This window comes from Helianthus annuus, chromosome 10 (assembly GCF_002127325.2).
Source record: "Helianthus annuus cultivar XRQ/B chromosome 10, HanXRQr2.0-SUNRISE, whole genome shotgun sequence".
Lineage (NCBI taxonomy): Eukaryota > Viridiplantae > Streptophyta > Magnoliopsida > Asterales > Asteraceae > Helianthus > Helianthus annuus.
This window is the reverse complement of record NC_035442.2, coordinates 66,724,631-66,734,410: the sequence shown is the minus strand read 5'-3', so window position 1 is coordinate 66,734,410 and position 9,780 is coordinate 66,724,631. Positions and strand designations below refer to the sequence as shown.

At 41.5% G+C, this 9,780-nt stretch overlaps 2 protein-coding genes across 2 annotated transcripts; one reads left to right on the top strand and one right to left on the bottom strand.

Annotated features, from left to right (window-relative positions):
• Positions 1-524: 524 nt before the first annotated feature.
• On the top strand, positions 525-4,543 carry LOC110884590 (probable glycosyltransferase STELLO2). Its single transcript, XM_022132308.2, has 3 exons — positions 525-2,398; positions 3,503-3,629; positions 3,844-4,543. Exons 1-3 carry the CDS (start codon positions 681-683, stop codon positions 4,315-4,317), a joined length of 2,319 nt encoding a protein of 772 aa, XP_021988000.1. The 5' UTR covers positions 525-680; the 3' UTR covers positions 4,318-4,543.
• A 27-nt stretch (positions 4,544-4,570) lies between these two features.
• LOC110884589 (magnesium-chelatase subunit ChlH, chloroplastic) lies at positions 4,571-9,324 on the bottom strand. The gene is made up of 4 exons (XM_022132307.2): positions 7,754-9,324; positions 7,539-7,621; positions 5,648-7,450; positions 4,571-5,558 (listed from the first exon to the last, which is right to left on the bottom strand). Exons 1-4 carry the CDS (start codon positions 9,156-9,158, stop codon positions 4,704-4,706), a joined length of 4,146 nt encoding a protein of 1,381 aa, XP_021987999.1. The 5' UTR covers positions 9,159-9,324; the 3' UTR covers positions 4,571-4,703.
• Positions 9,325-9,780: the final 456 nt, after the last annotated feature.

Here is a 9,780-nt window from a genome sequence, read left to right as displayed (position 1 = left end):
TCTGTTCGTTTCATGCCAATTCTCGCAGACGATTTGGAGCGTGATTGTACAATGGTGTAAGGTTCCACCTTTGATTGCCTTTAGCTTTAAAGATGTTCTTGATCTACATCTTACTGTGAATGGGTCAAAAAGGAGGAAAAAGGTTCTGAATGCAATTACCCAGGTTGTTGTTTGGAGCGTTTGGAGAATGCGGAACGAGGTTATATTCAATCAAGCTAGCCCAAGTGTGGTAAAGGTTGTGGAAGAAATTAAAGCTATGGCCTATCTGTGGATAAGGAATCGGATGAGATCACCAGGATGGTCGTGGAGTGATTGGCGCAGTTTTAATTTTGTAATGTAACATGGTTTGGTGTTGGCCGGTTAGGCCAGGTTTGGTGTAATCTTTTCTGTACATGTGGTGTCTAGCCGCTGACTAGTTGAATGAATAAATAAATTTCTGTTGGCCGTTCAAAAAAAAATAATCAAATCTTACTTTGAGACTCCAATTATTTTTAGACCCCACCGTCACCAAATCCACCAAACACTATACCACCAGCCGTTAACTTGAAGTTACATTCAAGAATTTCACTGACATCAGCTGTCGGTTGCATCTCTATAGCTCTTCTTCTTCTTCTTCACCCCTCATATACACACAAACCCCATTTCAAATCCACAATACCCACTTCAAATCACTCGCTTGTATGGGCATCAAATTCGACCCAATGTTGGTCCAACAAGATCGCGATTCAAAACCCTCAAACCCCAAATCATCTCCACTCCCTACAACCCTTAGATCAAACCGATTCTCCCCATCAAAATCTCTAGATTTCTCCACATGGGTATCCGAAAATCTTTACAAAATTGTAACTATTGCTGTCCTAATCGCCACCGTCGCCACCGTGTTCTTCCTCCGCAACGTCGGAGACTCTGCAGCCCTGTTATGCTTCCAATCACAAACCCAACAGCTTGAAACCATTCATTTCCCCCAAATTAATTACAATTTGATTGCCCCTGTTGTTGATAAGAGTTCCCAGTTTGCAAGTTTTAGATCAGAGCAGTGGATTGTTGTTTCGGTGTCCGGTTACCCGACCGATTCGGTTAGGAAGTTGGTTAAGATTAAGGGGTGGCAGGTTCTTGCGGTTGGGAATTCGAAAACCCCGAGTGATTGGAGTGTTAAAGGTGCTATCTTTTTGTCTTTAGAGGATCAAGCTAGGTTAGGGTTTAGGGTTGTTGATTTGTTGCCTTATGATTCTTATGTTAGGAAGAATGTTGGGTATTTGTTTGCGATCCAGCACGGTGCGAAGAAGATATTCGATGCTGATGATAGGGGGGAGGTGATTGATGGGGATATTGGGAAGCATTTTGATGTTGAGTTGGTTGGTGAGAGTGCTAGACAAGAGGTTGTGTTGCAGTATACTCATGAGAATCCGAATCGGACGGTTGTTAATCCGTATATTCATTTTGGTCAACGGTCGGTTTGGCCGAGAGGATTGCCGTTGGAAAATGTGGGTGAAATCGAGCATGAGGAGTATTATACTGAAGTCTTTGGTGGAAAGCAGTTTATCCAACAGGGGATTTCGAACGGGTTGCCTGATGTTGATTCGGTTTTTTACTTTACTAGGAAGCCGAATCTTGAACCCTTTGATATTCGGTTTGATGAGCATGCCCCTAAGGTTGCGTTTCCTCAAGGAACGATGGTGCCGACGAATTCTTTCAATACGCTGTACCATTATTCGGCGTTTTGGGGTTTGATGCTTCCGGTTTCCATAAGTTCGATGGCGTCTGATGTGATAAGAGGTTATTGGGCACAGCGTCTTTTGTGGGAAATCGGTGGGTATGTTGTGGTTTATCCTCCTACTGTGCATAGATACGATAGAATCGAAGCGTACCCGTTTGCAGAAGAGAAAGATCTTCACGTTAACGTCGGTCGTTTGATTAAGTTCTTGGTATCTTGGAAATCCGATAAACACAGATTATTTGAAATTCTATTAGAATTGAGTTATGCTATGGCTGAAGAAGGGTTTTGGACCGAAAAAGACTTAAAATTTACTGCTGCTTGGATACAAGATTTAATCGCGGTTGGTTATTTGCAGCCACGGCTAATGACACTAGAACTTCATAGGCCGAGAGCTGCCATTGGTCATGGAGACCGAAAGGATTTTGTACCGCAAAAGTTACCATCTGTTCATCTTGGAGTTGAGGAAACGGGAACAGTGAATTATGAAATTGGGAATTTAATTAAATGGAGAAAGAATTTTGGGAATGTTGTGCTTATAATGTTCTGTAATGGACCCGTTGAGCGTACGGCTCTTGAATGGAGATTACTGTATGGAAGGATATTCAAGGCTGTGGTTATCTTGTCGGAAAAGAAGAATGGTGAGCTTGCTGTCGAAGAAGGCCACTTGGACCACCTATACAAGTATGTGATTCTTCGACTCTTATTTAATATCTTTTCTACTTATTTAAATTATTTATGTTACGTTATGTGTTTGTTTTGCATAGTAACTACTCTTGTGTAATTTTGGTTGTGAAATTATTAGGAGACAGATTAATGTAATAGTCGATCTGTTCGTTGAACGGAATTGATGCGGTAATGAAGTAAGTATAGATATGGAATGGCCCATTACATTTCATTATCATGTATGGTTGTAATGTAGGACTGCAATGAGTTGTCATAATAATTTAAGAATAAAACAGAAATTTGAGCTGGAAGATCCCTTTGATCTTCAAAACATTTCGCCTCGTTTGGGAACTCTTTTGTTTCTTGTTTTGCGATTACCTTTTAAATAGTTAAAATATTATAAAAATGTTTTTAACAAACCAGTTAAGAAACCATCATAAGTGTAGACCTCATTTGAATGTTTTTTCTTTTTACAAAAAAAAAAAAAAAAAGAACAAACACTCTGCTTCAAATCCGATAAACAAAATATATATATTTTTTGAAGTTTTTTGAAAGTTATAATCATAACGTTGTTTACATTATAAAATTGTGCAAGGATAATAAGAATGATTTAACAAACAGATGCTTAATTCCTTTGAATTGAAGTAATCAGTCGTGACCGGTAGGTGTGATATCAGTGTCCAATTTAGAGAGTGATTGTGACTGTGTATCTGTAGATAATTCAGATTTAGTTAAGCCATCTATTTCCCAATTTTATAATGAGACGGTTAATATTCCTGTTTATAATTAAAAACGATTAAAATGTGTGGCGGCTAAATTGGCGGGTGGATAACGGGTCAATATGGGTTTGAGCGGGTTGTGTTGACCCGCCAACCACTTTTGTCTTTTTTAACTTTCATTAAGATTAGTTTTTACTTTTTACCATATAGTATTATAAATAAAGAAATACCATTAAATTAATTTTTTGATTCTTTTAAGCAATTTGATCACTTTGATCCTTTTCCCTTTAAGCTATTTTTTTATTTACCCATTTGACCCTTTAGCAACAACATACAATTACCCGACCCGTTTTGACATATAAGAATGGAAATACCCGTTATAAATTATTCTTTTCCATTGCAGGCATCTTCCAAAATTGTTTGATAGATTTTCAAGTGCTGAAGGATTTTTGTTTCTTCAAGACAATACAGTTCTTAATTACTGGAACTTGGTCCAAGCAGATAAGACTAAGCTCTGGATAACAAACAAGGTACATTTGTGAAATATATATATATATTTTTTTTTAATAAAAATCTAAATCTAACAAGCATTTATTACATGATAAATTTATACCTCCTATTAAATACACGGGCATCACGTTTCGTACGACAACTTTGATCTAAACAATCGACCATTTGATATTTAGATGTTTTGACCCGTTACATATGAAATGAAATTTGCGATTTTTATGTCAAACATTGCAGGTGTCGAAATCTTGGACGACTGTTTCATTAAACGGGAACAATGATTGGTACGGAAAACAAGGAGAAATGGTGAAGAAAGTCGTGAGCTCTATGCCCGTTCATTTTCAAGTCAGTTACAAGAAACACATTACCAGCCAAGATTCACACCTCACAATCTGCAGCTCCGAGGTGTTTTACATTCCCAGGAGGCTTATCGACGACTTTAAAGATCTCGTATATCTCGTCGGAAATCTCGATATCCATCAAAAGGTTGCTATTCCCATGTTCTTTGCAGCAATGGATTCCACCGAGAATTTTGACTCTGTGTTTAGCACGATGGTGTATAAGAAAAAACCGCCTTCAAACAATACTTTGAGTCATTATTCTCCTGAAGCACCTGCGGTTCATCCGCTAAGTGTGTCGAGTGAGCCGGAGTTTATAAAGCTTATCAGAATAATGGCTGCAGGTGACCCTCTGTTAATGGAGTTGGTTTAAACACTAGTTTCATACGCTTTGGATTTTTTGTATGGTTCTTTCTATAGGTGAATGTGAAGAACCCTTTTTTGTGTAAAATTTATAGGGTGGAAGGGGGAAACAGAAGTATAAATTCATGCCTTTTCATTTATTTGGTGAATTTAGTACAGATTGTTAAAGCCTTTAGCCAGCCTAATTTGTACATTGGTATCAATACAATCTAAGTAAAATTTCTTGTTTTACATTTATTTTTATTTTTTTAAAATTTCTTAAATTTATGGACTTTAGATTATTAAACTTTTATTAAATCAGTCTCTTGCAAACTTGCAAATTACAATGAGAATCCCCATTTTGAACAAAAAATATTACATTTTGGAACTAGGTTATTACATCACATGATTATTCATTTATCGATCGATGCCCTCGATCTTGTCTTCAACCTCCGAGTACAGCTGCCTTAACTTCTCGATGTTATCATCAGACGTGTCCCAGTACCCTCGTCCGTTGGCCTCCAAGAATGTCTGCAGCAACTTCCTGAAGGAGTTCGGGTTGGTGTTCATTAGCCGGTTTAACATCTCCTCGTCTTTAATGAAGGTTGTGTTAGCCTCTTCGTACACCCAGTTGTCGACTTGCCCTGAAGTTGCACTCCACCCGACTGTGTTGGTGAGCCGCTTCTCAATCTCACGAACGCCCTCGTAACCGCTTGACAGCATCCCTTCGTACCATTTTGGGTTCAGTAACTTTGTGCGTGCGTCTAGACGGACCGTCTCCGAGAGGGTGCGCACTTGTGCGTTAGCTGTGGTTGTGTCTGCAATGTAGGCGCTTGGTTTCTTCCCGTCTTTCCGTAGGCTCCCGACAAGGTTAGTCGGGTCGGAATCAAAGTAATGGCTCACATCGGTTAATGAAATCTCTGATGAGTCGAGGTTTTGGAAAGTGGCTTCGGCTGTACTTAACGCCATCTCGAAAACTTTTCGTTTCTCGCTCATTCCGGCACCAGGAGTGTCGCTGTCGAATGCGAATGACTTTCTGCTCAAATACATGTCTTGAAGCTGTTTCTCATCGTTCCATGTTGAGTTTTCGACTGCAAGGTTTACGTTTGATGAGTAGGAGCCAGATGCATTGGAGAAGATACGGGTCGCAGCTTCTCTAACATCGACACCAAGAGTCTCAGCCTGCTCAAGTGCGTGTTTTCTCACGTAGTTTTGCTCCAATGGTTCGTCCAGCTCGGCAACCATCTTCACTGCCCGGTCCAGGAGGTTCATCTGTGAGAACATATTACATATAAATAGCATTAGAGAAATATAGAAAAATGAAAACCGGAAAATGGATTTAAAGTATATCGTTATGGTACCTGATTGATGAAGAGATCCCTGAAGACTCCGGAGCAGTTGACAACAACATCGATTCTAGGCCTTCCGAGCTCTTCAAGACTGACAGGCTCCACCCGGTTGACTCGTCCCAACGAGTCTGCAACCGGCCTACAACCAATCATCCAAAGAACCTGACCTAGGGACTCACCGTAAGTCTTGATATTGTCTGTTCCCCACAAGACCAACGCAACCGTCTCTGGGAACTTTCCTCCATTATCAGCCTTCTGTCTCTCGAGCAGCCGATCCACTACCACCATAGCACTCTGCATCGCTGCTGTGGTTGGAATTGCTTGTGGGTCCAAAGCGTGTATGTTCTTTCCGGTTGGTAAAACTTTAGGGTTCCTGATTGGGTCACCTCCTGGACCGGGCTCAACATACTTGCCTTCTAAAGCTTGTTTCAAGCTGCCCAACTCGTTGTCCATTACAACGAGCTTCAAGCATTCACTCAAGAACTGGAACAAAACCCTAAGCTTCTCCCTGTCAGCTCTGTAGAACTTGGTGTCAGATAAATACTGAATCCATGGCTCATTAAGCCCAAACCCAAGGATCGAAGTCAATTTGCCCGACACATCAACCACTTGACCCTTGCTGTTGGTGCTTCTCTGCACGAAAGCTGAAACCGCCCCACGAGATGCATCTGTGATCTGCTTCAATAACTCCACATCCTTCAAGATCCCCTTATCGCTGCCTCTGTAGACATCTTCAATCTGTCTACCAAGTGTCTCAGCCAGTATTGATGGAAGAGACGAGATGCCTTCTTCTGGGCGGTCCAAGGCGGCGATATTGACCAAGGTGGCAACAGCCTCCATGGCGGATGGCGGCTCACCGATAACATGAAGTCCACATGGCAGCAGTCTGGACTCAATCTCCATGATCTTGGAGTAGACCTTTCCCACAGCAAGATCACGTTCCTTGCTTGAAATCTCTGCTCCTTCATCGGGAAGGTCAACATCTTTGTCAAGATTGCATTGCCTAGCTGTACTAATGATGGAGCTCACGATCTGTTGACCACGACCCGTGTCTTTGAGAGACTGATAAGATGAAATCAACTCACTCAGCTGCTTCAAACCCTTGTAAAGACCAGCATTTTCTGCAGGTGGTGTCAAGTAACTGATGGTATTAGCATAGCTTCTTCTCTTGGCAATAGTGGCTTCTGAAGGATTGTTTGCGGCATAATAATAAACATTCGGGATGTTTCCAATGAGACTGTCAGGGAAACAAGCATCGCTCATCCCGACCTGTTTCCCAGGCATGAACTCCAACGACCCGTGGGTCCCGAAATGAAGAACCGCATCGGCTTTGAAGATTTTCTCGACATAAGAGTAGTAAGCTGCAAAGCCGTGATGTGGACTAGCGGATTTGGAGAAAAGCAGCCTCATGGGATCACCCTCGTACCCGAAAGTGGGCTGGACACCGATGAACACATTTCCATATTGTTTCCCGTAAACCAAAAGGTTCTCACCATCGGAGTTCAAGTTCCCTGGTGGCTTTCCCCAGTTCTCTTCTAATGCTGTGGCGTATGGAGTTAACTGCTGGTACTCTCTCACTCCCATCTTGTAAGCAATGTTGAGGTTCGGACTGCTGAATTGAGCTTCTTTGTCGTGAAGAACGTCTTCAATCAACTCTGCAGAAGTGGCCGGAAGTCCTTCCACGTTGTAACCGTCTCTTTTGAGGTCTTGTAAAACAGAGAAAATGGATGCAAACACGTTCAGGTAAGCAGCCGTTCCGACATTGCCTTTGTCTGGTGGGAAGCTGAACACGGTAATCGCCACCCTCTTCTCAGTCTGCAAGTTTTCATCACATTAAGTCATTCCATTTCATAAATAAATCAAAACTTGAACATTTGAAAGTGAACATTAATAGGCGAAGTACCTTTGTTTTCCTCTTCAGGTCTCCCCATTTAATTGCCCTCGTACATAGCTGCTCTACTCTCTTGTGAAGAGCATGTGATTTTCCTACAAATTTAAATGTCATAAGGTGCTTGTCCTACAACATATGCTTCTTAAGTACTTTTTATATTATGTAAACATTTTACCGTAGCATAGCATTGAATCAACATGTACTTCGAAGATTTAAGAGTTATTTACCTGTTCTTGGATCACGTCCTGCAAAAACGATAGGCTCCATGCCTCCATCAAGCTCCGGAAGCGCAACCTGCAGAGCAACCTGAATCGGGTGAAGTCCCAAAGTGCTGTTGAGCCACTCTTCGGTTGTCTGGAACACCAAAGGCAGGGCCACGATATAGGGTACATCAAGCTTCATCAGTGCCTCAACCGCTCTCGGATGATCCTGCTTTGCTGGCCCTCCCACCAGTGCGAACCCAGTCAACGACACCACAGAGTTCACAAATGGCTTCTTTGTGATCGGGTCAACCAGATACTTCTCAATCGGACCCGAAAAGTCAAGCCCACCCGCAAAAATCGGAATCACTTTCGCCCCCTTCGCCTCCATTTCCATAATCACAGCCACATAATGACTGTCATCTCCGGTCACAATATGACTCCTTTGCAAAACTAACCCAACAACAGGAGCATTTCGATTCTTTAGCTCCTCATTGGTGTCTCTTCTTGTATCATACCAGTTCAAATACTCCTTCACATCATCATACATACACGGAGCCAACGGGTGCCATATCCCAGTATCCAAAAACACAACCGGGTCCGAATACTGGATATCCGCCCCTCTCAAAGCCGGGACATACGACCCGGAAATCATCTTCACAAAATTAACAAGATTATCTGGAGACCCACCGAGCCAAAACTGCAAACTGAGGATGTAAAGCCGAGCGTCCTGCGCCTTATCGCTCGGCAAATACTTCAAAACCTTTGGCAAAGTCCTGACCAGCTTCAACATCTGATCAGAAAAACCAGCCGATGACTTCTTCTTGTTTTTAAAAAGCTGGAAGAATGGGCTTTTAGACTGACCAAGTTGAGACATGCTAAATGATCCCAATTTGTTCAACCGCATGACCTCAGGCATTGAAGGGAACACCAAGACCGCATCCATTCTGTCCCTTTGCTTCTCCACTGCAGCCTTCACTTTCAAAGCCAATTCCTCCACAAATATCAAAGACCCAATGAAGATATTTGCATCTTCAAGGTCCATACAGAAGCTCTTATAGTTGTTCTCATCTCTAAGCTCTTCAACCAGATACCCCACAACCTCATAAGAAGCAAACTTGTTGCTCTTGTTTAAGGTCCGAACCGCAGCGGAAAGCGATGACTGGTACTGTGCTTCCAACACAACGTACACGATCTTAACCGTTGGAAGACCGTTGTTGTTTTCGGGCACAATTCGTCGAACTTCTTGTGTTGTTTGGGTGAAGAGACCGTTGCCAACAACAGCACACTTGACACCCAAACTGGGATTTCTTGAATGTGATGTTCTCTTTGGTAAAAATGAGTGGAGAAAGTAGTGTTTTTGAGAGATTGAAGACAACTGATCAGCTTTTGTTGTGGGTAATCTAAAGGGTGTTGACACCAATGATGCCATATGTGATATGAGATATGTACACTGGTTTGTTGAGCTTGTGAAGCTCGATAACAATGGAGTTTTGTTGAAGTTTGAGAAGCATATAATGAAGTGAAAATATCGGAGTTAATGGTGGGAGAAAAGGACACGTATGAGGTGGAGATGATGCATGAGGTTGAGGTGAGTTTGTGTTTTTTGAGAGGGATGAAATCCGAGTTTTATCTGAGAATGGGTTATGAAGATGAATTTTGGTGGGTTCTGATTGGTTGAATTGGATTCTCAAAATAAAAATGAATAAAGAATAAATTGGGGAATATTGCGTTGATGAGAAAGAATTTTTGTCATTTCTACTTTTTTTTTTTAAATATACTTGTTTTTATATTGTTGGGACATGAAGTTCCAATTGAAGTGAGGCTGTAACTATTTGTGTACAAGTCACATTCCATATGTCTTGATAATAACAAATAACAAAAGAGTTCCATTTTTAATGGGTACATGTTATAGTTGTGTGTTTTTAACCTATTAGGCTATAGGGTTTGGTCATGACCCTCTACGTTAGTGTCATATAACTCACCTCTAATCCATCATTCAAAATCACTACGCTAACTAAGGGTGTGGTGATCACTCAAACCACTAGCCCTTT